The sequence below is a fragment of the Oreochromis niloticus genome, linkage group LG8 (genome assembly GCF_001858045.2).
Source record: "Oreochromis niloticus isolate F11D_XX linkage group LG8, O_niloticus_UMD_NMBU, whole genome shotgun sequence".
Lineage (NCBI taxonomy): Eukaryota > Metazoa > Chordata > Actinopteri > Cichliformes > Cichlidae > Oreochromis > Oreochromis niloticus.
In genome coordinates this window covers 4024311-4052148 of record NC_031973.2, presented here as the reverse complement: position 1 = coordinate 4052148, position 27838 = coordinate 4024311, and the positions used below count along the sequence as shown (strand labels likewise).

General features: G+C 40.5%; 5 protein-coding genes and 1 long non-coding RNA gene across 6 annotated transcripts; 2 read left to right on the top strand and 4 right to left on the bottom strand.

Moving 5' to 3' along the window:
- Positions 1-97: 97 nt before the first annotated feature.
- On the top strand, positions 98-2920 carry LOC112847687 (uncharacterized). The gene is made up of 2 exons (XR_003221405.1): positions 98-2153; positions 2279-2920. It is a non-coding gene; the product is annotated as an uncharacterized LOC112847687 (long non-coding RNA).
- On the bottom strand, positions 2734-6161 carry LOC106098479 (UDP-glucuronosyltransferase 2B31). Its single transcript, XM_025909793.1, has 2 exons — positions 6060-6161; positions 2734-4664 (listed from the first exon to the last, which is right to left on the bottom strand). The coding sequence occupies exon 2, from the start codon at positions 4653-4655 to the stop codon at positions 3054-3056; it is 1602 nt and encodes a 533-aa protein (XP_025765578.1). The 5' UTR covers positions 4656-4664; positions 6060-6161; the 3' UTR covers positions 2734-3053.
- A 2205-nt stretch (positions 6162-8366) lies between these two features.
- On the top strand, positions 8367-12051 carry LOC100699395 (endonuclease domain-containing 1 protein). The gene is made up of 2 exons (XM_003448635.5): positions 8367-8842; positions 10801-12051. The coding sequence occupies exons 1-2, from the start codon at positions 8519-8521 to the stop codon at positions 11434-11436; spliced, it is 960 nt and encodes a 319-aa protein (XP_003448683.1). The 5' UTR covers positions 8367-8518; the 3' UTR covers positions 11437-12051.
- A 295-nt stretch (positions 12052-12346) lies between these two features.
- On the bottom strand, positions 12347-13498 carry LOC100694160 (DELTA-stichotoxin-Hcr4a-like). The gene is given in 4 exon segments (XM_003448699.5): positions 12347-12888; positions 12891-12910; positions 13075-13195; positions 13324-13498. Coding segments are annotated over 3 exon segments (552 nt in total). The 5' UTR covers positions 13179-13195; positions 13324-13498; the 3' UTR covers positions 12347-12460.
- A 1146-nt stretch (positions 13499-14644) lies between these two features.
- On the bottom strand, positions 14645-16231 carry LOC100693886 (bryoporin-like). The gene is made up of 3 exons (XM_003448698.5): positions 16075-16231; positions 15736-15860; positions 14645-15218 (listed from the first exon to the last, which is right to left on the bottom strand). The coding sequence occupies exons 2-3, from the start codon at positions 15837-15839 to the stop codon at positions 14792-14794; spliced, it is 531 nt and encodes a 176-aa protein (XP_003448746.1). The 5' UTR covers positions 15840-15860; positions 16075-16231; the 3' UTR covers positions 14645-14791.
- A 5533-nt stretch (positions 16232-21764) lies between these two features.
- On the bottom strand, positions 21765-27753 carry plaub (plasminogen activator, urokinase b). The gene is made up of 11 exons (XM_005453691.4): positions 27603-27753; positions 27408-27501; positions 25937-26041; positions 25700-25853; positions 25230-25327; positions 24762-24803; positions 24482-24683; positions 24245-24396; positions 23270-23410; positions 22695-22843; positions 21765-22623 (listed from the first exon to the last, which is right to left on the bottom strand). The coding sequence occupies exons 1-11, from the start codon at positions 27693-27695 to the stop codon at positions 22429-22431; spliced, it is 1425 nt and encodes a 474-aa protein (XP_005453748.1). The 5' UTR covers positions 27696-27753; the 3' UTR covers positions 21765-22428.
- Between the last annotated feature and the right edge of the window lie 85 nt (positions 27754-27838).

Genomic DNA, 27838 nt, shown 5'->3' with positions numbered 1-27838 from the left:
CAAAAAATAATATTTTAAAGAGTGGCAACATTGGCTTGCCATCAATTTATTTAATCTTCATTTATACAGTTTTTAATATGATTGCATTTGTATAGTAATCAGTGTCAAACTCAACACCACCGTGGTGCTGACATACAAGGTAAAGACCGAATCAGACTCATCAGAATGAATGCCTGTTTAATCTAGAAGAAGTAGTATAAATATATATCCTTTAATATCTGGGAACATGTGAAGCTTTTTAGCTCTCGAAAAAAATGTAGAAAACTACTGGAGGTCAAATAATTACCCCTCGACTGGAAATTCATAGTGATTAGACTGCACCTGCAGGGTGCGCAGCAGCTACTGATTTTACAAACTTAATTCTCATAATTACTTACACACAGCCATGGCTAATGGATCAAACCCAAGACGGTACCTATGCCATAAAATATGAGCATAAATGTGATTTATTTGTGTGCATGATATGGGAAACATGATCTTTCTTGATACTAGCAGCAGGGGCTGAAAGATTCACATTGAAATTTGACTGCTATTACGTGTTGCTCTTGCCATTTTAGTTTCTTGGAGTCAGAAATAATCATGTAGTGAACACATGTGTTGGTACACGTGTCAAAAGCCAGCCACTCTCCAAACTTTGAGTCTTAAAAAAATGTAAAAATACAAGTTATAGAAAACGTCTCCCATGATGCAGTTGTTATAAAGGTAGACCTTACCCCCAGAAAACAAAAAAAGGTTTCATGTATCAAGCTGTAAACATCTTTATTTCTGCTGTAAAGTCTGTGAGGACTGGCTCGCTTTTGGAGACAGCAGAGGAACTGCAGAAGTTGCACATGTAAACATGTAAACACTTTCTTATTCATTTTTTAACCTTATAATCCTCCCAGTCACCCACTCCTGTAAACCACTATTTCCCATTGATTAAAATATATCTAACACATATATCTAGTTTTCATTTTAATTTCAAATCAAAACCCACAAATGAGCAGTCAACACCACCGTTTAGGGTTTTTCCCTCGTAACTGCAAGATACCAACTTCAGTATTCGAAACACAGATTCAGACCAACAGAGTTTCATATGAAACAAATGAAATAAAACAGCAAAATAATTTAAAGTTTGGTTTCTTTTTCTCTAACAAGGTACCAGGTTCTTTAGGGGCTAAATGTTGATCTTGTTTGTAAAATGACGTTGATAGCAGCGGAACAATCAGCTGAAAAACTCTGTAGATTTGAGGGAACTGTGGTATAAGGTTGAAATGAATTAAGGAAGTAAATATACATTCAAACAAAACAATGAAAGCGTTTCCTCTTATGAGCTGTGACCATGTAGCTGGTAACATTCATGCTTTCAGAGTCTGTGTGTGAAAAACAGTAGAACGTGGTCTTAGAAACCGAGGACATTTCCAGGATATTTCAAATGGGAGCCATGAGCACAATGCTCAGTCTCAATGCAGAAATTATGACACAAAATTTAGCTTTAGCTTAGCAAAATGTTTTTTACATATCCACAGTAAATGTTCTTTAAGTAAAAGTACTCCTTGTGCTGCTGATCATTATTGATTAATTGATGTGTATATCATGTCAGTGTTGCAGCTGGAGATGATTACAATTACTTATATACTGCTGTTTAGCTTTGTCTACAGTGTTACAGGATCATATATTAGTGGCTTTATGTTTCAAAATCTGCTAAATAAAGTGTAACTGATGCTTTGAAATAAGTTTAGATTAGATGTTTTTTATGCAATTATTTAAAAAATGAATTACTGTTTTGGTAAAACACCAATAAAAAATACTCCATGTAAAACAGTAGGTTATAAAGTCAGTAATAAACCTAAATCATATTTAGGAGAAATGTAATAGTGCTGAATTGATAACGTAATAATAGAGCGGTAATTGCTGATGAAAAGCTTCTTATGATGTTTTTGTTCAGCAGCCTGATTGATGTGAGAAGCATGTGGTTGTTCCATGAACGCTCCTGTACGTGTTCCCTGAAAATAGGCTGCGAGAAGGAGAGTGGGCTCGTTTGGAGGTGCTTTTACATCCTTCAGTTTGTCTGTACAGTCCTTCAGAGCAAGACCTGCCATTCATCTGAGGGTTGGTGTCAAGAGAGAATCGATCCTTTAAAACCACCAACTAATTAAGTTCCATAATTTAAGGTAGGAAATAAAATCCACACATCACCTCCTAATGCATTACCTGTCCAAGCCTGCAGACATGTGTCTAACATTTTCTGCCATGATCGCTGTCCTAACCAATGACTGTAGTCCTAACTGTCTTTCAGAACAGGAACCACGGGATGATTCAGCCTGAAGACTCACTCTTTGTTTAATTATAAGCATTAGGCTTCCTGATGGTTTGTTCCTTTATTTATAAGGTTCAAATGTTGTGCTTTAAGCTTTGTCAGCCAAATTAAGCCAACCTTTATCTCCTCTCGCTATCAAATGGATAATTGTACATGTACATGTATACTCCTGCATCACCGTGCAGCAAAGCACATAACAACAAAGAATCAAAAATCATCAAAAACTGTATGACATGCTATTCATTTATCTTAGGTTTATTGGAGAATTACTTATTGAATTCATTTTGGTAGCTAACTGCAAGGTGAGAGACAAAACATACAAACCACGTGTGTTTATATATGGAAAACATAAATGTGTTCAACATCTAAATAAAGAGTTTTATAACAAGAAATGTCTTATAATGCTGGTTAAAAACATGCCTGGTGACACATGATTCACAGTATTATGTGTTTTAATGCAACTTCAAACGTCTTAATGTGTTATAATTTCATAGACTTCTAGACATCCATAAATTCCTGCCTCTTTCACACAAAATGTGAAAAATACATTTGTTTTGAATTAAAATGTTTCATGTTTAAATGAATTAATCTTCTGGGAATGTCTTCCTGAACTTATTTCCATGTTAATGCACCTGTCAGTCACCTTCTGTCCTATCTCAAAGTCTTAAAAGTAATTTGTTATTTAGAAATTACTGAAATACAATGAAGAAAAACTGGTACGTATGAAATAATTCATTTTGAAATATTACATTTATCACTCTTGCTTTGGTTTCCTCCTCCTGCACATTCGAAGGCACGTGAATCGTATGACTGCGACTACAAAGGCTGTCAGCATAAATAAGATGGCCAACAAAAAGCTTATAACATCCACAGAATGATACACATACCAGGGCATCTTATAAGACTCGGTGCGTAAATGTGCAGCTCCTTTGTGCCTCATAACAAACTCAATCCAGTAAACTGCAGCATCCAGAGGATGCATTGGTCTGTCTCGATGGAGAGCAGACAGACGCTTCATGTTGTTTCTGTAGGAGGGATTGATGAGAACTTCTTGTAGGACTTTGAGGAAATTCTGCTGGGTGATTTTTGTTACATCCACCATTTTAGCAGCTCCTCGAACTTCCATTCGCAAAATGTTTTCAAACTGGTCAAACAGCAGGGGAATGCCAATAATTGGCACACCATGGTACATGGACTCATAGATCCCATTGGTGCCACCATGGGCCACAAAGGCTTTTATCTTCGGGTGACCCAGCAGGTCATTTTGGGGCATCCATTTCACCAGAAGGGTATTGTTCCCCACATTGTTGGGGCGTTCACCAGCATGCCTCCATACGACCTTTTGAGGAAGCTGAGCAAAGGCAGCTGCGATTTCTGAAGTTATTTCTATTGGCAGACCATTCACCAACGTCCCCAGAGACATCAGGATGAAGCCGTGTTCTCCTGAACTTTCAACAAACTCCTCCAACTCTGAAGGTAAGGCCTCAGCAGGCTTACACTGAAATCCTCCAATGTAGACAATGTTCGGCATGGTAGGCCTGGGGAATTCGAAGACAAAGTCCACTCTCATGAGCCACAGGTCTGCACCTTGAAGAAGCTGATAGAAGTTCACATCTGGGCCTAAGTACTTTTCTACTATTTTATCATAGGGAGGGCACGCTATGAACTTGTCAATGCAGGTGTTGACAAAATAGTGGAATGTGTTTTTGACTCTTGCAGAAAAGGTCATCTTGTCAGATACGGCATTTCCAGAAGTTGGGACATATGACGTTGGAGATGGAGCTATAACAAAATGGCCATCCCCACTGGTCATCCATTTTACATTAAAGACAACTGGAAGCTTTAGTTTGTGGGCCACTATAACTCCAACAGGAAGTCCAGGGTCCAAAAGAACCAGGTCAAATTTAGAGTCACGTATCTTCGACATTAGAGTCTTGTTCTCAAATATTTCTACACCTAACAGACTAGCTTGTTGGTAGATTTTTGATAATGAACCTAGCACTTCCCAGTAGAACTTCAAGACAGCCATGAAAGACGTCCCCTGTTTTTGGATCTCGAGTATCTTGGCCAGGAAAGTTACAAAGAAGTCCTGCTCCTCTATGCAGACAGCCTCTGGTAAGGTGACAGTGATGGAGCTGTAATGTGGTGCCTTTTCTTTGACATACCAGCTAGTGGCTGTGCGGACCACAGTGACTTCATGGCCTTTGGCGTGGAGGCTCTGAATCAGCAGGTTCATGTTCACCCAATGGCTGCCATCAACGGGGAACACCAGAATCTTTCCACCCTGGACAGGACTTACAGTTAAGGACAATGTCACGCCCAGAAGAAACAGAGAAACTCCTGGAAAGCTCCCCATGGATCAAGTCTGAGGAAAACAATAAAAAAATAATAATGATTATTTGAATGATGCCTAAATTACAACTTGAATTCCTTCTAACTTATTTTATGAGCTTGTCTTCACTCCTGGCTATGCTACAGGACCCACCAGATTACACCATTATCAAAAGGGGGCTGTCACGCCCAGCTTTTCTGTACAAAAAGAAAGAAAAAAAAACAAGCTCAACACAGGACTCTAATCACAGCTCCGAGGCATATAAACCCTCATCTTTACATGAACTTTCAAGGCACTGTGGGGAGAAATTATTCCTCAGCAGCCAAACTGTTCTTCAATAGACAAAGGTACATTATGATGACCTAATTTGAATTCAGGTATGAATATATTAATTAACTACTGGGCAATCATTAGGTGTGTCTCCACCCATCCATTTTCTTCCACATATCCGGGGCCGGGTCGCGGGGGCAGCAGCCCAAGCAGAGAAGCCCAGACCTCCCTCTACACGGCCACCTCCTCCAGCTTGTACGGTTGAACACCAAGGCGTTCCCAGGCCAGCTGAGAGATATAATCTCTCCAGGATGTCCTGGGTCTGCTCCGGGGCCTCCTCCCATTGCAGAATACCTCACCCCGGAGGCGGCCAGGAGGCATCCTTGTCAGATGCCCGAACCACCTCAACTGGCTCCTTTCGATGTGGAGGAGCAGCAGCTCCACTCTGAGCTCCTCCCAGATGGCCGAACTGAAGGGAGAGGCCAGCCACCCTTCAGATGAAGCCCATTTCTGCCGCTTGCATCCCCAATCTCGTTCCTTCGGTTACTACCCACACTTCGTATCAATAGGTGACAGGATGTCCTTCCCTTTCATTTCTGTTGATCACAGTTAGGGTCAAGTTGGGTCATCGCTTACTCAGATAATAAAACCAAGAATCAGTGGGTTTCTATGTAAAGGGATGTCTTTTAACATTAGAGGTTCAATCACACCTCTTTGAACTCATTGGTTGATTGGATCTCGACAACCCTTGTAAAGTTGCATCATTGCATATTGTGTAGCTTGGACTCTGTTTCTTTGACAAAATCTATTCATAGACACACAAAATACTTGCAAAGCCCTCAAAACCTTTTGCTGTGGTTCCCGCTGCAGGAGCTCTGTTAAGGATGACATTTTGCCATAATAAGACACATACACACACAGTTACACTGTCCAAACCGGTTAACATGAAATGTTGCAACAAATCAAAGTCCAGTGGGGTGTATGTCCTGCCTGCAGTCTCTGATCTCATCATTTGCGTTTAGCAGGGACTTTCTAATAAGCTAAAAGAACACCAAAGAAGAAACACACACATTCTGTTTCCTATCTGCATGACAGTTGCTAAGTAAGCATTTGGACTCAATTAACTGTTAATGTGGAGCATAGTGAGTATGAACCTACCTTCAGTCCTCGAGTGTGTGGAGAAAAGTACTTTCAGACTAGTGTGGAAGAGGGGAGCTCAGCTTCAGATTGCATAAGAACAGAACCCAAATCCTGATTATTGTGTTACATAAGGTGGGAGGCATGTGGTAAGATCTTAAATATATCCTTAATTTTAATTTGGACTCACAGTCACAACTCACAAATGAGCAGCAAACAGCCACAGCTCTTCCAAACATCCTAGTTTTATTTTGGATGCTTATTTAACTTTGCAGACAGAAGCTAAATTATTTCACAAAAACTACCAGGGTCCCAATTCTTAGCCTCCCTGATGCTAATAGGGAGTTGTGTAACCTTTTTACTGGATAACAGCCCACAATCGTTTGTTGTCATTTTCAGCAAGTCTTACATATGTCTCCTGAGCAATCCTAGCCTATTCTTCTTTATTCAACCTCTCAAGCTCCTCCATATTTGAAGTTCTTATGGCATGGACTTTAGTCACCCCACAGTTTTTCAATAGGAGTCAGGTCAGGGTTTGTGTAGCAGGTCAGGGCTTTGAGTAGGCCAGTCAAGAAAGTTCAACTTTCATATCCTTCCTTTTCATGATTCCTGCCACCTTTGCAAGATTCCCAGTTCCTGTTACTGAAGCATCGCCACAACATAATATTTCCACAACCGTGCTTCAGTGTGTTTTTTGGCTTGTACGCCTCTGCCTTCTTTCTCCGAGCATAAGCAGCAAAGGTCTCCAGTTTCACCTCTCTTCTCCAGGTTGTCCTTAGCATACTTCAGTCTGGCTTGAAGGTGTCTCTTCTACAGAAGCTGAGTTTTTCTTGGTCTGCAACCTGACAGTCTATTCCTGTTCATGGTTCTAGTCATTGTCATCTTTGAGGCTACAGTGGGCTAAGTCATGCACCAGTGTCTCTGGAGTTGTTCTGGGGTCTTTAGACACATTTCTCACTAATTTTCTTTCCAGAGTCTTTGAAGTCTTGTACTTCCTCCCTCTGCCAGGCGTGTTCTCTACTATGTGGCTCTTGATTTTGATACATCTTATTTCAGTTCTTGACACTTGGAAACACTAAGATAATTTTATATATCCATTTTCTGCTTTGTGAGTATCAACGATTCTTTTTCTTGAGTCTAAACTGATATCTTTTGTTTTTGGCATAAAGCTCTTTCATGTTATAGCTCAAACCCTTGGTGGGTTTTTTATTCTGTGAGAACATTTTTAGGTAACGCTCAGACTGACTGATTTTACAAGCTTTCAACATTACCAAGTCAAAGCGCATCATTGAACAGCAGTGGTTTTTGCCATGGTTCAGTTAAAAGCTTGTTTTTTCAGGAGGCTGATAATATTGATCATGGTAGTTTTTGTTTTTCTGAAATAATTCTGTTATTATGTATAAATAAATACAAATTACTGAAGTTTTCTAAAGAAAACTAGTATTTTTAGAAGTGCTGTGTTGAAAATATTTTACTCAGTTAACGAAGCACTTCATTGGGAGGGTTGATAATTTAGTCCTCATCTGTACTTTATATATGACAGTGAATGCTGAAGTTCTTGTTAATAGCCTGTTCTTGATTATTAACAGTCTAATGGAAAGAAAGCACATTTTATTGTAAGTGGCTGCAGTCAGAAAAGTTAGCAACACACACAGCAGATTTGGTTGGATGACCTTATAACTGAGCAGCTCACAGCATTAATAAGGTCAAGGTAGTCTGTGTCCATTCACACTTGTCTGTTGCTGAAAGTGAAATGTAAATGAGACCTGGCCCGACTTTTTAAGGTTTCTTTTAAGACTTTTACAGAATAGTGCCCAAGGTGCTCAGTCAGCCATGACATCAGCCATTTTGATTCCCACGGGGTCAAATACAGCTGCTCTTTAACACTTGCAGTCCCTGCTGAAGACTGGCCTCACTCCATAAAATATTTACGTTTATCTTTTTATGAACAAATCAGAAATCACCATGAAGAGCTGATCATTACACATCAGTCACTTGCTGTCTTGAGGAGTTCTTGACTTCTTTGCAAAGTACAGTTCGCCGGTTTCACTGTTGTTTCTACTGTGCGATGGTGGCTCTAATGAGACTTTAGAATTTGTCCTAAATTTTTTATTTTTTTTATGTGCCAATCCAACATCCCATACCTCCAACCCAGACACATTAAAACTATTTTCCACCTGTGTCCAGCAATGACGTGTTTCGTGTTCTTACTTTAATTTACGCTTTTATGAATGTTTTTTTTTTTTTTTTTTTTTTTTGTACTTCTGGTTAAATACAACGTCACAAATAAACGCTGACATGGTTGAACAGATGTTCTACATCAGCTGGAATTTACTGAGATGGTGACACGGTGGACAGACTCAGTAATCCTATTTCCTTCTTTTTTCTCACTGAAACTGTTTCTCCTTTAAAGAGGTCACGTGTTGATCTAAAGGGAAAAACCATGAGTGGATTCGGGCATCGCGTCTTTGTGTGAACGTATGAAAAGGCTCTGGGAGTTTAAAGAGACGCGCTTCGCCACCGGTAAAATGCCTCGTTTGTGTGCTGTGCTCGCCCTGCTCCTCGCTGCAGGCTGCTCGCTGTGCACGGCGGATGTCGGGACCTTCACTCCGTGCCTGCAGTTCTTTTACAGGTCTTGGCCCCCTAAGGGTCTGACAGGGACGCCGATCTGCCAGCGTTTTATCAACAAGTATCGGTTCGCCACCCTGTACAGCCGACCCCGCCGTTCGCCCTGGTTTTCCGCCTATTTGTACACAGTACCTGCCGGAAAGCGACCCTCATCATCCTGGAAGTTTGAGCCACAGGTGAGAGTTTGAATAATCCCTGTGTATATATATTCAAAAGAGCATCAAAAGTAATAGATAGCATGCACTATGGTGATTACTGAAGCTGGAAGGAAAACGGGCCAAAGAAAGAAAAAGAAAAAAGCCCGAGTTTAAGCAGAAACTCGAGTTTAGACGACTTTGTGCTGTGTCAGCTCTGCGTGCAAAGACGCCGCACAGTTCACGTCTCAGCACTGTTAACCGCTCCAAATGTGTTGACATGCCAGCGAAAATCATGTGATTGTCGAGCATGTGCGGCAAGAGGAATCTGGTTTATGGGAGGAAGTTGACTCTTGACACAATTACTGTAGCGCAGCCTGGCTGGTACACAAGATTTTTTGACACTGCATGTTTGATCGAGCAAATTTACTGAAATACAAATGTGTTTTCCACTGTAATACCCCAAAATATAAGAGTCACACACGAGTTAAATGGGGAAGGCAAAATAAAATGACTGTGATGGTTTGGTAGAGTTGGAGTGAGCGGAAGCAGAAGGACAAATATTTCATTTGAATGCTACTTTTCCCAACTTCCTCTTGTAAAGTCCGTTTTTGTCATGTTATCTGATGATCTTTGTATGCTTATCTAATGCTTATCTTATCTAATTTCAAGTCAAGGCAAAAAGTTAAACTTTTACTGACAAATAAATCAAATGAATGCAAACAGTCAGCATTTGCAGTATTGACCTTTCTCCTGCATCGCGTCCACACTTTTTTGTGCCATGGCTGAGATCAGCGTCAAGGGTAAATCCTGATTGATCCTGCCTTTATCAGTGCTGCAAACTGAGAACTGAACATACTAAAAACGTGAATAAAGAGAAATAAATGAATAAAAACTGAAGCGTGAAAGTGTTTGAAGCTCAAATTCTGTGCCACTTCCAAACGTTTGGGCCATAACTGTTTAACGGTCAAGTTAACAGGTTGAAAAGGGGATATAACACTTCGGGTTTTTTTCTTTTTTTGTGCCACATATTTCTTGCTTGACACTTTCTCGCTTTTATAAAGCAGACTATGTCAAAAAATGCAACATTGGCTCTATGCGTGAGACTGTAAGAGAGTGGGGGTGGTGGGGGTTGTAACCCTTTGACTGTTTATATCAAGAAATCTTTCCACGACATCCTGTTAAAGGCCGTGTGATATAAATAAATAAAAGTTCTAAGATTTCTCACCCCAACAAATAAAATGACTAAAAGCTTGAAAGTTCTTTGGACTATAAACATAGTAAGCACCACATGTGCGGCAGGAGATTCCCCACTCCCCCACCCTAAACGGAAACCCCCTGCTCCGCTGATTAGTCAAAGGCGGAAATGAAATTGTGACCCTATTTGCCTAATTTATGTCGCCACTTTTAATTTCACTGTGCTGATCCGTTTTGCATTTCGCACTTCTGACTGTACAGAAATCGGCTGCAGTTCATCAGTACACACACCAGGGGGCACTAGCAACAGTACTTCTCAATGACAAGGAGTGATTGGAGCTAAATATGTAAAATAAGTTTTTACACCTGCTTCTAGAAAAATTAAAAAAGCTATTTTACTTTAGTTAATAAGCAATGATAATGTGTCTGAAGGGAAATAAAGCAATGCTTCTGTAGTTTCTCTAATTAGGAAGTTGACTGTGCACATAAAACCTTAGCATTCTGCTCATTTCTGCTGATTGGTCTGTTAAGGATTTTTAACAGGACATTTGCTTGATGTCTGTTTAGCCCCAGAGTAAAAGAAGTGACATATAAGTTAAGGGCCACATTGAAAACATGCTTATAGTCTTGGACTAAAGGCAGTATCGAGTGGCAGTGCCAAAATAAACTTCATAACTTACAGTTACAGTTACAAGTACAAATGCAGCTTTAACGTTTTAGCTGAACAGCTTAAAGTCATTTGTGAAATCAGTGAAGTGTAAAGTCTGTAATAAACCCCCGTTTCTTCCTTTGCTGATCAACAGTTAGCCTACCCAGGGGGAGATGGCAACATGGAACAGTTCCCCCCAGGCCCTCTGGATCAGAACATTGTGGAGAGCCAGGCAGTGCAGCCGGACTACATCAACTCCACCTACTCCCGCGGCCACTTGAACCCCAGCCTCCACCACATGAGCCACGACACCCGCTCTTCCACCTTCACCCTCACTAACGTGGTTCCCCAAAAGGAGGGCTCTAACGACGGGCCTTGGCAACTTCTGGAGCAGAGTGTGAATCACACCTTAGCAACCTACTGTCTCGGAGACGCCTACGTCGTGACGGGCATCATCCCCTACCGCAATGACGAGCACTGGCTCAAGAATCACCGCGTGGCGGCGCCTGAGTATATGTGGTCTGCCTACTGCTGTCCAAAGTACAACCAAAGTCTTCCAAAAGAGCTGACCAACACCTTTCCCACGTATGCCGCCATTGGACGCAATGACCCCAACAGCAGCGAGGAGATTGTGCCTGTCGATAAGACGGCTAAGAAACAATTCAGGGGATACGATGTGAGAAAAATGTCCCTGGCAACACTTGAGATGTACTTGAAGGACAGGTTCAATACTGTTGTTAGTGTGTTTTATGAGCAGTGCACCGGATCAGACCTCACAGAAAATACATAAATGATACATAAATGTTGTGTATATACACATTTCTGTGAGGAGAATGACACAATGTGCAAATTTTAATGACCACTACTGAAATGATTACTATACGATGCGCTGCCACAGAGCTCAAGTACGCACAAAACACTTTAAGCCACTAGGTGGTGTCCTTGTGCAATACATGTAGCTGCACATTTCGGCTGAAGTTGTATGTATGTATGTATGTATCAAACTAATTCATTTTCTGATTCTGATTCACTAAATAACTAATAATGATCAGCGGTGTAAGAACTACTCGTGTACTGTACAACAATGCACATTCTTACCAAAGTAAGAGCACAGATGTTTTTTTAGCCAAATATACTTGAAGTATCAAAGAAAACTTTTCATAACCTGATCTATAACTTCTATATCTTTGCCCCAAAGGGCAAAAATGACAATGACTCCAACTCTTATATGCAACATCGATATTACTACATATCCTTCTTTTATTTTTTACTATTGAGAAATTGGAATGTCCCAATTTTCCTTTTGGATGCATAAAGTGTATCTGATTTATCTAACAGCACATAGTGTATGTTAATATGTGCACCTGCAAATGACAGAAACTATAATAAATTGATATAGAAAAGATTTTCATTGCTGCAGTGTTTGTGTCCTAAAGCAGCTTCCGCTGTTTGAATCAAAATGTTGTAGAATTCCACAGACGATTAAAACTGTAAAGCTTGACTCTTAAAATTATATTCTAACACAGTACTTGAGTAACTGTACTTAATTACTTCCCAAACCTGCTTGTTTTGTTTGTACTTCATGCCTCAATCAAAGTAATGAGTAACAGACTCAGTCACCTGCTCCACAAGTTAAACCCAACTGGTTTGTCGTTGTGTGAATTTCATGTCAAATGATCACTGACACTTGTGTTTTATCACATCAGACTAGTAAGAATTTATTGCATTTACAGGTAATACAGTAGCACAGGTGTACAATTGGCTACACGGTGGTGTTTCAAGCAGGTTTACTTTGACAAACATGAATCGACAACTCAGTAAGATTGCTGCATCTGGGGAGTGAAGAGCTTGTCCCAGATCTCCACCTTCATGATGGCCCTGCCCAGGGGGGACATGGTACCCTTGATGTCCAGGCTCCCACCCTCAAAGGTGAGGTCGGAGCCTTTGGCCTCCACCCGAATGAATCCCACCTGCTCTTTGTTGTAATACATTTCTTTGAACAGGCTCTCATTGCACTCTTTGCCCTTCTTGTAGATTCCCAAGGCAAACCAGTTCTTGTACATGTTATAGTCATATGGCACAGAGAACATTATAGCGAGTGTCTCATCGGCTCTGTTGAGTTCCCTCTTGAACAGGTCGTAAGTCAGCACGCCCACCGCCCCGGTGGCTTTGGCTTTGCCCTTGCCGAAGTTGCACACTTCAGTCTTTTGTGGACGTACAGTCGGTTGGGGGGGCTGCGGCAGTTGCCACTTTCCAGGAAAACCCTTTAATTTTTAACAGCAGCAAAAGTGAGAAAAAAATGAAAGCAGGAGGCAAAATTTGTAAAAGAATTTTCCTAACTGGATATTTGTCAAGCTGCACCTAAAGCATATTCTAACTTTAATCTGTACAAACAAAGTGAGCAAAAGTGCATTTATTTTGGACTTACTTAGGGTCAGTCAGGCAGTAGTTGTTGGTGAGGTTAGTTATCTCAATGGAGACGTTCCTTCGGCTTTCGACAGCGACAGCCAAAGCTTCTGCAGATTCACTCATGATGTTGCTTGTAAAGGCTGTGACAGACAGAACACAAGTGTAAACTGCAGATCTGTGAATGAGTTTAACCAACAATAATAAAAATGCACAGAGTTAAATCCATCTGCAAACCCTCAAATAACTGAGCAGGAATGAAGCATCTTACCTGTCGGGATCACTGGTACGTAGCTGACTCGTGCTTGGACAGATTTGAGACACTGAGTTCAGCTCTTACATGAGTCTCGTTGGGGAATGCGTGGCACCCAAAGGTGTCTCCACCCATTAGCATGTATCCACTTCCCATGTCACTTCCCATCGCATGTCTTCAGAGGTGTAAAGCAAAGGGTGTAGCTAACAACAACAGCACAGGATAACTGTAGTCTTTTTGTTCTCATACTGGTGTCAATTTGTGATGCTATGAACTGGTTTGTTGAGGTTTGTGGGATTTTTCTGCACCACACCTTTTCTTTATGGGTCTGTGATTTTGGTTTTCCATTGTCTGCACGAGGAAACGAGCACGCTGTGTCTCTGCAGAGGGCTTAGACAGTTTTAGGATTGAGACATGTCTGTTGAGAGGTTGATGAATAACCTATTCCCCAAACCAAACCAACAAGAAAATTAACTTTAAACTTAAAAAATTCCAATAAGGAGAGGTTATAATAATTTATGATAGACTCTGCACTCCTAATAGTACTGTGTAATCGCATTGGAAGAACAGGAAGAGTTATTCATCCTTTTCAAGATAAGAAAAGATGTGATACACTGTGGCAATAGGCACTAAACATTAAACATAACTTATTAAAAAGATATATTAAATAACTCAATAAAATTACATGCAATGAAAAGACAAAATACCACAGCAGGGTAATGTTATTGGTCTGTATTTGTGTGACTGTGCAGAGCAGATTACAGGAGCAGCATGTCAGAGATGCACACCTGATGATTTTACAGGGAAATAGCGTTTAGATTATAGATTAGGATACTCTAGAATAAAGCATGCACCCCAAATACTTTTGGGGAGTTTAGGACACTTATTCAATACCATATCATTTAAAAAACTTTTATATTAGCTTCATAACGATGGCCCACAACAGTGAAAACAACGTCTTAAGGATGAGACAATAAGTTAGATAGTAAGATAAAAGTAAAGACTGCAATATGAGAAAGAACTAATGATGACCAGAACTCCCTTCTCCTCTCTTTTAAAACGCTCATTATTTGAAAATACTTAGAGTATTTTTTGCAGTTTTATACTCTTTTGTTCCATCGTACCATTAGTAAGCAGGAAGTGTTTTTGGCAGTGAACTTAAACCCTAAATTTAGAAGAAAATCCAAAGTAAATAACTGGAAAATAGTGGGATAAGTCACAGGCTGTGTTAAGGGTTTAGAATGATTAGCTACATTTTTATTCACTTTTGAATGCAAACATTTGAAGTCATGTCCAACAGTTTATTTTGGATTAAACAAAGAAACACAGAGGACGGCGATTCAGTTGAATTGTTTTTTATTTGTTTAAAGCACCTCTAAATCATAACGATGACAACTTGCACTTTGGTTTTTATCAATATCAGCAAATACACTCGACACATTTGTTTGTGAACATTTTATTCTCACACCTAATACAACCAGACTCTTTAGCCCATCCTGTCATAAAGCTCCAGTTTAACAATAGCTTTGCCCTCATCGGACATGCACGCCCTCACATCCACCGTCTTGCCTCTGTACACCAGCCCGGAGCCTTTGGCCTCGTAGCGGACAAAGTCGCTGCAGTTCTTGTCGTTGTACATGTAGTCGAACAACTTACTGTCGACAGCTCTCGATTTATCGAGGACGCCCACGGCGAGCCAGTTCTTGTAGAAGTTGTAGTCGAACGGCACAGAGAACATGATGGCCACAATGCCATCGCAGCGGCGATTGCGCATGTCAAACAGCTCGTAGGTCAGCACACCCACAGCGCCTGATGCTGTGTTGTCATCTTTGGTGAAAGAGCACACCTCTGTCTTAGTGGTGCGCACGGTGGGCTGCGGGGGGCTGTGGGCGAAGCCACTTTCCATGTGAACCCTGAAAGGAAGGAGGGCAGAGGAAATGATGAGAGGCTTATTAATGCACCCGATGGAAAAACAGTCAACTGTGCATTATCCTCCTGACTGATGATGCCATCAGACATTTAACACTTGCGCTGCTGGAGGTGGTGCAAGCTCCTCAACTACAGACTCAACAGGACTAATGTTTAAATATCAAAGGACATGGAAATATTATTTTTGGCCTGTGACTAAAAAGAAGCAAAATACATCAGTAAAAAATATTGGATGCAATTAAAACGCAGACACAAGAAACCACAAGGATACAAAGTAACAAATGATGCGTGGCATAAATAACTTGTGTGTTAAAAAGTGATAGACGGGTCTTTTTGTCTGATGTTTGATAATTTTGCATCACACAGGCATTGAAATGGAGGTTTTAAAAGACAAATGTCTTTTTTTTTGTTTAACTGCAAACAATAAATCCTTTTCTGCATAAGCAAAGAAATCAAATACTTTCTGCTGGACTAAAAGAGAAATAGTTTGGGCTCTGTTACTTTGGGTTGACGAGGCAGTAGGTGGCACTGATGTTGGTGATTTCCATGGTGCAGTTGCGATTGGTGGTAAGAGTGGCGGAGTGGGCCTCTGCGTTCTCGGGCATGGTGGCGGCTGCTGGTAACGTCTACAAGAAAAACAGGTGTGAGCCGTGCAAAGTGCAGCAAAGCTCTGTCATGAAATGCTTTAGCTGTCCTGCTGAAATGGAATATGATCTGAAGATGAAAGTAAACACTAAACATTATATATAGCCAAACAAGTCATTATTAAATATCTGTATTCACTAGTTTCACAAATTGACAAAAACACCTGCAGGAATATCTGAAAATAAGAGCACTTACTTCGCGTTAGGTGACACACACAGGATGGCAGAGAGTCCTCTGAAAACAGGTTGGACTTCGATTTGGAGACAAGTTTAAAGTCACGCCCTCTCTGTCACACCTCACACATGAGCTTCAGGTAAGTGGGTGTGCCTTTACTCTGCTTTCGTATGTGTGCACCAATGCACGGGTACATGCACACTCAAACCATATGTGATCACTTCACACATACCTGAGAGTTTGGTAACGAGTGAAGAGCTGCACCCAAAACCTCACAATCCCACCCAAACCGGTCCATCTCGGCAGCTGATGTGAAATTCTGCTTTTCTTTGTTTTTTCCACAGTCTGTCTTTTCACAGGAGACTTAACAGTCTTGCAACAGTTTCATGATTCATGGACACAAATGAATTCAACACACCCTTTTTTAAAGGTCTGGATTTTTAAATATTTGTGTTTCCGTGCTGTTTGGATCTGTAGCCTGTCCCATCATGCACAAAGTGGAAGCAAGAAGGCAGAAAAGTTACCAGTCCATCAGCCCAGCAGTGCACATTCAGACGCATACTATGACTAAAAACACAAAGACAGATTACAGATGGCTGTGACCCCTGCATAAAAGAGGTGCAAAACTACAACAAAGCGATGTAAATACAAACAAATTGCACTCAGAATGACAATAAAACGTACTACATAAAGATGCAAAAGTACAAATAAGAGGTGCAAAACAATGAGAACCAAATAAAAATGAGCACAAAGCAACCGAAAAGAAATGTTATATGACAAAAAAGAGCAGCAGGACTATAAATACATGCAGCTTTATTGTACTTGTACTGAAAGTGCAAGCAAAAGCTTCATGACATAATTAGTATTTTACTTTAGGACTTTCATTACTTGAAAGTATTCATAGCAGCATCTTTCATCAGGACTGAGTGAATGACTAAATTTGGCCAGTTTACTAATTGTATGCACGGCCAGAGAGGTGCAAAATGATGAAAATGTCAATGTCATTAATGTCTCAAGCTACAGTACATGTTTGCATGTAGTTTGGATCAATGGCTTTTGTTTTCCTGCATTTTTCTTTTCAGTTATGTTGCATTTTGGGCTTTTTTATGAATTTGTCATGTAGTTTCAAGTTTTTGTGCGACTGAGAATTTGTGTTAAGATGATGCACACAAAGGGCCTCGGTGACTGAGACTCGTGAGTTGATTGATCCTGTTTGGTCAGTTTTCACATGCAGGGTGGTACCTTGACTACAGTAAAGAATTTGAGTGCTTCCTGCAGACACATTTGTGTGACTAATTTAATTTATTGAGTCAGTCGGGGTTATCCTATGGTTTGCTTTTAAAATCAATGATTGGTAACCAAGAGAATGAATATTAAATCCTTTATTACTGTATACTTTACCCTGACAGTGGTTGTAAAATGCAGGAAGTTTTGTACAGTAACTCACTATTATTTGTTATGACAGTTGTTTCACAGCAAATACAAGTTACCAGTGTTACATGTAAAGTGTTCCAAAGTAAAGCAATACTGAAATCACCTTCTCTATAATGTGGTAATGTAACGCATTGTTACTAAATTCTTTAATAAAATAAAATTTTTAATAAGTGTTGTTAACACGTTTTAAATTGTCATGTCTTTTCTTACGTTTTCTGCCACAGACAGACTGTGGGGTGGTCACAAGTGGTGGGAACAGATTAAGATATTTGGAGAACCTATAAACAAACTATTTTAAACTAACACTGCAGTGCACAGAGACAAGTGTGTGCTAATTAAAGGACAAACTAATAAAAACATCAGAACTAGAACTAAAATATCTGAAAGAAGCAGAGATCTGTTGAGTTGTCAGTAAAGCATAGCACAAGCAGATTTGTGAGTGACTTCAAATAGTGAAGGTGAGGCCTAGCAGGTCTGCTTTAGGTGGAAGCGAAAACTAAGCTCAACTAAAAAATGAGCCTGTTAGAGGTGTGAGGGGACACTTTGAGCCCCAGATGTTGCGTTCTTTGACTACTTTCACCAGAAAAAAGTTTAATAGATGATTCAATGATTATTGTTCTATAATAGGAAAACTGTGTTAATAGTCTTTTTTTAACATTCCTATAATCAATATCTATTAGAAGAGTTGTTTTAATGCTGACTTGAGTTTCTCTGTATGCAGTTGGAGGTTACATAGCTATGTATTTGATTATAACACACAGGAAGGCAGGTGGGACTGATAAATGTTAATTGCGTTGCCGTCAGTCTTATCTGTGTGTGTGTAGCACCATCCTGTGGTCACTGTGTGTATAAACTTTAAAAGTCCTGAAGTAAGAAGTTTTTTAAAAATGATATTTGATCATGTTTGCAGTCTCTTTCTGACAGTTTCACTTCTGTTCCTGACGACTCATTTTATAAACTTTAAACACTTTATACTTCTATCCATTAATTCATCCACAGTGGGGGACACACCAGTGTACTCTCATTCCAGTTCAAAGCTAGATCATATGGTGATTAATCGTTGCCACTGCCCCACAATGCCAACCACTGGAGCTCTGATTCAAACCAGCGTTTCAATTTAAATTCGAATCGGTTACGTTCACTGACGTTTTGGCCTCTTTTTGAAAGAGAGCAGCTGTCCCAGGTTTCCCACACCTGATTGCCACAGCTGAACAGTAGTCACATCTTTGTGTAACTTCATATATATATGCTGGTAAAGTGTTTTATTTGTTAGTGGCAGCTAGATGAGGAGTTCCCTAACATTTTTGTTTATGCACGTTTTTCTCCTGTTTTGTGGCCAGCCGGGGAGTTTATCTGTATTTAGTATTTTTTGGTTTTAACCTAGAAATATGTGTTTCTGGGCTTATTTGTTGCTTATTTTGATCTTGGAGACCCTGGCCTTATTTCTTTCCTTTTCCCTTGCTTATTTATGTTAAATAATGTAGTATAATTATAAATACTCCACTATAAATTTGTAAAATAATTTCATTTGATACACAGTTAGGTTTGTGCGGAGGCTCACTCTATAGTTTGTACTGCCTATACTTCATGTTACATTCACTGTGTCCCCCAGGCTTTTTACATGCAAGGGGCTTGTAAGATAAGTGGGGGCTCGTCCAGGATATTCCCTGAATCATAGCTCTGTGCACCCTGTTGGTGCCAGAGGTTATTGTTGCTAACCTGGGCCTGACCTGTCATGTATGGAAACCCCATTCTAGATAATCCAGATGTTTAATTTGGTAAAGATTTTATGCCGATGCTCTTCTTGGTACAGCGCTCCCCATTTATCAGACTTCAGACCAGCACTAGGAGTACGCTGGCTTATACCCCTTCAACATCTGCAAAGAACCAGTTTTAAATTGCATCTTTAGGCACTTTGTTACTAGCTGTCTGTTGGAAAAACATCATTCCTTCCAATTTCTTTGATCGCATCTATGAAAATGTCAAAGATAACAAAGTTTGGCAGACAGAAAGTTGTGTTTTTGCACATACAAGGAATTTCCCAAAGTTCTATAATATCCAGTGAATAATGTTAGAAAAACAGTAAAATAAAGTTTATTTCATTTAAAGAAGAAAATGTCTGAAGAAAATCTGCAGACTAATGCATGAAAATACAAAAATATGTCTCAAGATGATACAGTACCAGTCACAGGTTTGGACACACCTGCTTATTTCAGACTCATGTACAGCAAAGCTGAAGACTTTTGACTTACAAAATATATAAAGTATAACACATGGACGTAGCCTGCAGGAAGAGTAAACAAAGCATTTTAGATTCCTTAGTTAGAGTTTTTCCACCTGATGAATTCTAACAGGTTTCAGCTGCTGGAAGAGTTTTGTTCAAATTATTCAAGGTATGATCTCATGAACCTGAGCAACACACCAATAATGGTGTCCCGGTCTGTCATCGGTATCTGTGTGACTACATAGTTTTGATTTCTTAACTTCTACAATGAAACCAGTGAATAAGTAGGTGTGGACCTGACTAGATACAGACACAGTAACCGTCACACAGCATTACACATTACCCTGTTTGTAAGAACATCAGCATTTCATTTAAACACAGTAGATTTAAAGTTTCCACACAAAACAAAAGTCCTGCAAAAGTGGTTTCTAAGGTGTTTAACTTTGAGCTAAAGTAAACCTGACTGGAAGATGATGAAACCAGCAAAAACACTGGAAACACTGGTTCTTAAGATAAGAATGAACTTGTTGAATTCTCTTTTATTCCTAACATCAGCTCAGTCTGAAGCCCATTGCTTACTCGTGTGTTTGTGAAACAGTAACATGTTTTCATATTTGGAGACTCAGAGTGTGTATTCACTCTATTGCATGAGACACATCAGTCAGCCACAACATTTAAACCACTGACGAGTGAAGCAAGTAACACTGCTTACTGGTGTTAGCATAACAAAACCACACAAGTACACAAGCTAACTTAGCCGCTTAATGTTTAATTTGTCTTTTAACCCTTTCATGCATGAATTATGACGACCTCAATCAGGATTTCTATTCATCTTTTCATGCCTAAAGATGAATAGAAACACTTAAGACAAATCCTGATTGAGGTCGTCATAATTCATGCATGACAGGGTTAAATAACAATAATTACAATGAAACACGTCACACATCTATAGTAACATTAAACGACCAGTGGGTGGTTGGTATGGACACATCAGTGTCCAGTTTAGTGGTTTATGTGCAAGATTACCATCAACACTGACACAAATACAAGAAAACAGCCTATGAACAGCTGTAACTGTAGTGACCACTATGCGTGAAAGGGTTCATTCTTATATTTGTTTGTTTGTTTCTGTTGTATGGCTTAAATTATGTTTTTCATGATGTGTTTTTAGTGTCTCTTGTGTTTAATGCGAACATCCATCAGGTCACAGGTGTATGGAAGCCTGTTTCCGCCAGCAAAAAAAAAAAGGCATCCATAACTCGAAATTTTGAGTTATTTTCTCGAAATTTCAACTTATTAACTCGAAATTTTGACTTAACTTGAAATTTCGAGAAAAGTAGCTTGAAAGTTTGACTTACTTTTCTCAAAATTTTGAGTTAACAACTCGAAATTTCGAATTAGCACTTCCAATCAGTGATCTACATGAATGACGCCATATCCTTGTTACCCGGAAGCTGAAGCCCTCAGCTACAAATGCTGCAGCTAAGCTACCAGTATTACAGCCAGCCATGAATGCACTAATTGCTGATTATTTTCAGCGTGGCTTCACAAATGATAAGATCCTTGTGTTATTTATTGAATGGCGTAACTATCAGCAAACGTACTCTCGAAAGCGCCAATTTGTTGTGATCCGGTTTGGAGTGCGCGTTCCACGTAGATTACTGATTGGCAGAGCTAACTTGAAATTTGGAGTTAATAAGTTGAAATTTCGAGTTATGGATACTTTTTTTTTTTTTAGTGGCAGAAACGGGCTTCCACACTGCAAAAACTCAAACTCTTACCAAGTATATTTGTCTTATTTCTTGTCAAAATTATCTCATTACACTTAAAATAAGACACAATCAGCTACAGAGCAACATTTCAGTAAGATATAGGAACTTGTTTGAAACTAGAGAAAAACTAGAGAATTTTCACTTGTTTTATTGGCAGATTTTTTTCACTTAATACAAGATATTTTAGCTTGAAATAAATCTGCCAATAAAACATCATAACAGTCTTATTTTAAGTGTAATGAGATCATTTTGACAAGAAATAAGACAAATATACTTGGTAAGAGTTTGAGTTTTTGCAGTGTATACAGGTGACCCTAACCCTTTCCAAGGTTAGCACTAGATTATGTTTAAGCCACGTGGTAAATGGCCAAATTTTCAGAAAGATGTTACTATTCAAATTACGTCTCATAAAGTCTGGCCAGCGTGCTGGTCAGCACCATCGCTTCGCTGACTCCAAGTCCTAGAATTAAACTCTCTTTACCCTGGCTTCCTCCCACAGGTTTCTGAGTGTGAATGGTTGTCTCTTTGTGTCAGTACTGCCTGGAGTGCTACATATTTAAAGCTACACCACAGCTACAGCACTTAACAAATGTGTTTGATGTCTTTCTGACTGAACATCTCTTGGTCGGAAAACCACATTCAGTCCAAGGCTTCACAGGTCTTCTGACTCCATGTTTTGATGTTGTCCTAATACTGTGACTTACTCCCACATCTCAGACTGAAATACAGGGCTGTAGGCTTACCGCCGGTTTTTGTTCTGTCTTGGGATTTGTTCATACGAATAATAAACATATTATTGCTATACAACTATTCGAACAATAAAACAGCACCACCAACAAAAATTTGTACCGCAACCAGTGGAAACAAAACATGAGGTTTACAAGCACAACCACAACCTGAAATATTCACCAGCAAATGGCTCTACATGTGGGCGGGGCTTAAAGGTCATTTCTGAGGAAACATGGCTCCAGCGGTGATGGACCCCAGATGAGTCTTCTCTTCTATCCATTTGTTGTAGTTGGTCACTCTGGTGTAAACACCGGGACGCAACTCTTTGGCGCAGCCGTCGCCCCAGCTGATTACTCCAAACAGGAACAGCCTGCTTCCGACTTCGCACACCAGAGGGCCTCCTGAGTCTCCCTGCAGGGGAAGAAAAGAAACTGACAAACCGACCTCTGGAAACAAAGTCGAGACCAGACGTGTCCAAATACCTCACAGGCATCCTGACTCCAGTCGGGACGAGCGGCACAAAACATGTTGTCAGTAATCATGTTATCGTAATAATTCTTCTGTCGGCACACGTTGTCTGCGAGGAGGTTGACCTGAGCCTCTTTGAGGTACTGAGACCTGTACCACAGAGCTGGAGAGAAGAGGAGTGTTAAAGCCCTGAAGGGTGAACAATTATGTGCTGCGGTCGCAAAAATTTAAGATGTAGGCATTTAAAATGAGTCTGTTTCCTTCACTTGTTCTGCTGCACTGATATCTGGTGACTTGTCTTTGTAGGGTTTCCAATAGCATTCCCATAACAAAAGGAAAATGAGCACAAAGTTCAGAGTGTGTCAGTGATTCCCGACTTTGTAGCCGGTGTGCAAACATTCAGTGGACAGATCAGATCAACTTGAAACAGCACAAAAGTTATTATTGGATCAAACACATAAGTCTGTAAGTAGTTAATGTTCGATTTGCTTCAGGCTTCACTTACAGGTGTAATATTTTAGTGTAGACATACTTCATATATGTCTGTTTCAGTCAGATGTAAGAACAATGCTCAGAGGACTCTCCTCACCGTGACTTTCTTTCCCGTATCCGGCGATGTCACAGGTGAACCCTGGCTGGAGCCTCTGCTGAGGTGGCGGCAGGCAGACCGTCCTCACCTTGTCGCTCTCTTTAGCACATTTACCAAGTTTGGTCTTCAGCTTCACCAGGGCTGCAAGACAATTACCGACAATCACAGCTTTGATTGAATTACAGCTTTACGAACAAGGCCTCTGAAATTCAAGAGAGTTCTTAAATCTGATGGCAGGATGACTAAATTTGTCAGTTAACTTAATCCTAAAATCCATCTAATGTCGGATGTTGGTTTAAAATTCTTCTTAGGGTCCGAGTGTTTCCATAGTTAAGTAAATAAAGCCACAAGGGGTCACCAAAGTGCTCCACGTTTGATTTGGCAGAGTTTTTACACCAGATGCTCTTCCTAACACAACCCCTAAGGGAATTTATGTCTCAGGTAGGAATCAAACTGTTAACCACAACACCATTTGAGACACTTGACCACATGATTCCCTTTGAGCAGCACTTGCTGAGAGTAGCATTTTAATGGGAAATGACCTGAAGCAGTATCAGCCTCGGGGTTAAGCAGCCAAATATTATTTTAAAAAGACATTAACCCCTAAACCAAGTTTTTAAAAGAGGACGAGAGTCCTTTTGTTTAGTTTGTTTGTAGAGGCAAACAAACTCAAATCTGAACCTGAGAAAAAAAAACATCATGTATTGCTATAAATATATTTTTTTTTCCATATTTTTAAACTATAGTCAAAGACAAGTGTTATCTCTAACTGTCCTAACTTCTATTTGGTGGATTGACTGTTTTGGCACCTGACAGTAAAACCCAGCACAGAACAACAGCTGGGGTGGAAGTGGGTTGCAAAGCAGCTTGCAGATGCATTGCAACTGTGGGCAGGTTTAAACAGTGAGGCTGGAGTAACGCTCTGCTCGATTAAAAACTTAGTTTCAAAAGATTTTTTAATTTGTGTGTTCGCACCAATATCATTGTTGAAGTTCCCGTCGTTGTTATCGAACCCTTCGTGGATGAAGATTTTTTCCACCCTGAATTTTTGCTCCACAGTCGGGTTGCTCTCATTCAGGGCGTTTTTCCCCAGGATGACGGTGAAGCGCTCTGCTTTGGTGTTATTTCTGAAACACAAATTAACAAAACAAGCCCAGTCGCAGCTATTTCTCAGCACCTGCTGCGTTTCCAGTAAGCGGTCTCACTTCCTACCCGTCGGGAAAGCAGTGGGCAGCTGTGAGGACCCAGCAGGCGGAGATCAGACTGCCCCCACAGCGGAAAACTTTCTCTCTGGATTTAGTGCGCCAAAATATGGCAGCGATCCACGGGTGGGATTCCACAGTGGCAACTGTTCCGCCAACGATCTTCAGCTGCTTTCTTCTGGTGCGCTGGCCACATGTCATCATCTCTGCAACTGGAAAATGAAAACAAGTTGAAAAGTGTGGCTGAAAGAAGCAAGGAATGGGATTCACAGGCGTTAGTGAGGACTCACCTGGCTCTGGCTGGGTGGGGACAGGTGAAGCCACAGGTGGAACTATAAGATAGAAATGGGTTTTTTAATACTAAAGATTTGATTTTCCCAGAACATTTAACCCTTTAAACTCTGGGTTATTTTTTAAATTGTTATAGGAGGTTTTTTATATACTCTAAGTGTCAAAGTCTCCAGCACCAGAGCAGAGTGAGACTTAAAGAACTGCTGAGAAAAAATATTTACACCCTTCTAAACAAAATAAGAGATTATTTATTATTTATTTTTCTTTTTGCCAATTTCCCAAAATTCAGTTACATTTTCATCTGCATTTGGAAAGACCCCTATACTTTGAATCCACTGTGGATTTTGGATTTTGTTCTCCCTCCTGTTCCCCATAAATTTGGCTCCTTTTGCTCTAGTGAGTGATGCACCGTCAATGAAAAATGCTTCACTGACTTTAATAACAGTCCCATCAGAGAACACACTTACGTGGCTTGAAATTGCAAAGTGGCATATCACAGTACTCCCACACCAGCTGCAGGTTTTTCCAAACATAACACCACGGACGGCGTCTGTAGTGAAGATTTCTGAATAAAAAAATTAAAAAACATCCCATCCATCCAAGTAAACAAACAGTCCAGCTCACAGGATTTCAAATGAAGAACATATGCAAATGGTTGGAGTATAAATGATGGAATCTGGCCATGAAAGACCTGAAAACATTTTCTAACCGTCTCTGCTAACACTGACAGGTTTGATATGAGCACTGTCTCTGATTGCTGACACTAGTTGGTCACAAAATTAAAAGAGCCGGACTGCTAGACCAGCTGTGGTTTTTACACTCGCTTAAAAATGTGAAGGAGCCCAGCTGATTAGTGGGAGACACTGATTTTTTTTTTCTTCCAACTATCCAACATGTTGCAAAAGGAATGGGAAACTTCAAAGATCCAAACTCAGACCTGCAGTAGTTGTGCTTCCCTGCGTTGATGTCCAAATGCAGGTACTGCCTCCTGGTCTCCTCGTCCCACTGCAAACATGTTTGTCCGCTGACTGTTTTAGATGCCGTGCCTTTGTAGTACAGCCCCACGCCCTCATAGCAGTGACTCGCTTTTACTGAAGTAACAGTACGATATGTGAGGGCGATTAGAAAATCTGAGAACTATCAGTGACGTTTGGTTTGCTGTTGAGCTGCTCACCTCTTTCACAATGTGTGCCTTCAAAGCCATCAGCGCAGAGACAGAACAGGTGTGCACCAGAAATCAGCGTTGGGACCGAGGTGCCGCCGTTTAGACAAATCTCTCCTACAAAATAAGACGAAAGCTGACGACACTTTCGAGACCTGAACTGTGGCTGGAAAATAAGAGGTCGTATAATACAAGGTATAGCAGAAATATCTAATCAGCCAAGCAGTTTCACAGCCTAGCTGACAGTGTCCATCCCTTTGTAACCACAGTGTTTCCATCTTATAACGACTGCTTCCAGGGGGATAAGTTGCCACATCATAATCCTCAGATCATCTCAAACCCAGTTCCCTGTACTCAAACATCCTCCTCATTCACCTGATCTCAATCCAGCAGATAAAGTTTGGGATGTGGTGGAACGGGAAATTTGCACCATGATGCTATCATGTCAACACGGACTAAATCTCTGAGGAATGTTTTTAGCGCTTTGTTGAACCTTTGTCAGCGACAATGAAGGAAGTTCTGAAGACAAACGGAGGTCCAGCCCAGCATTAGTAACCCTGGGCTGGACCCTAACCCTAACCTGACTCAGTGCGTGACCTGGATGTTACCATCTCTCTCGGACAAGTGAGTAAGTGGTGAACCAGTCACAAGTAATCTGGAACAGGCTGTCTGGTTATTCCCAGGTGAGTACAGGTGAAGCTGCTGTATGCTCCAAACCGCAGGAACGACCTGATGACTCACATTAGGTGACTCACCTTTCAGGACTCTATTTATGGGTCAAATGATCCTTTTATTTCTGCTGCTGCGTGCTTTTATTTATTTTAGTTTGTTTGGTTTTTTGATGGGAGGGGGGCTCAATGATTGCTTTTCTTAATTATTTTGTGAATTCATCTGTTTACATACAATACTGTGCAAAAGTCAAAGGTCACTTATCATTTCTTTATCTTTTGCTTCCAAGGAGCCCGACTTTATTCTAATTATTTTAAAGCTACTGTTTCATTTGTTTTCAGTCCAGTCTTTGTAGCTGACAATGTTCAAATAAATGCTGTTGTTCGTTAAGCCACTCAAGCCGCTGACCTACATTCACATTCTTTGTGTCATACAGTCATGGATTGGCCTCCCACAGAGACCAGACTGCAAAATTATTGAAGCAGTGTGGGATCATTTTGACAGAGAATGAAACAGACGGCAGCCAACATCCACACGAGAGCGTTGAATCTCCTACATTAAGCTCGGAGAGCTAATTCAGTTCAGGCTGTGCCGAGGAAAACAAAAAGTCACATCAAATATTGACTTTCAAGCTAGTAAAATATAAATAAATACAGGTGCCTCAAGACTTTTGCACAGTATTGTAGGTAATCATACGAGCAGCACTTTGTGCTTACACCTGGAATGAAGTGTGCTGCATAAATACAGCTTTGCTTATTTGCTGCCAAAGTAAATTACACATTTCGTGCTCAGGAGATGAATAAAAGCGTCTCACCTGAACGCTGAGAGGACGAGGAGAACGAAGACGAGGAAGAGGAGGAGTGGGGGGAAAAAGCTAACTCACGCCTTCTTCTTTCATCCAGCAGCCCCTGAAAACATTTTAAAAAGTTAAATAAAGCCTTGTAAAAGAAGACTAATATAAAATTGGAGTTGATAAAAAATAAAAACCGATAAAAATAATTGTCCTCACAGCCTGAGCTGCTGACAGGAAGGCCAGCGCACAGAGGAAAAAGCTTCTCATTGTTTTCATGCTGCTTCTCGGCTCGGTTTGAAGGCTTTGCATGAGCGTGCTTGCGGAGTGGAAGCCTCCTCGGGGTTTATTCTGTTCTGTGGAGGGAGGAGTCCTGATTGGCTGACAGCTGGCTGGCTGACCCACTAGATGTAGAGTGAAGAAATGGCTGTTTACAGTACATGTGAATGAGTCAT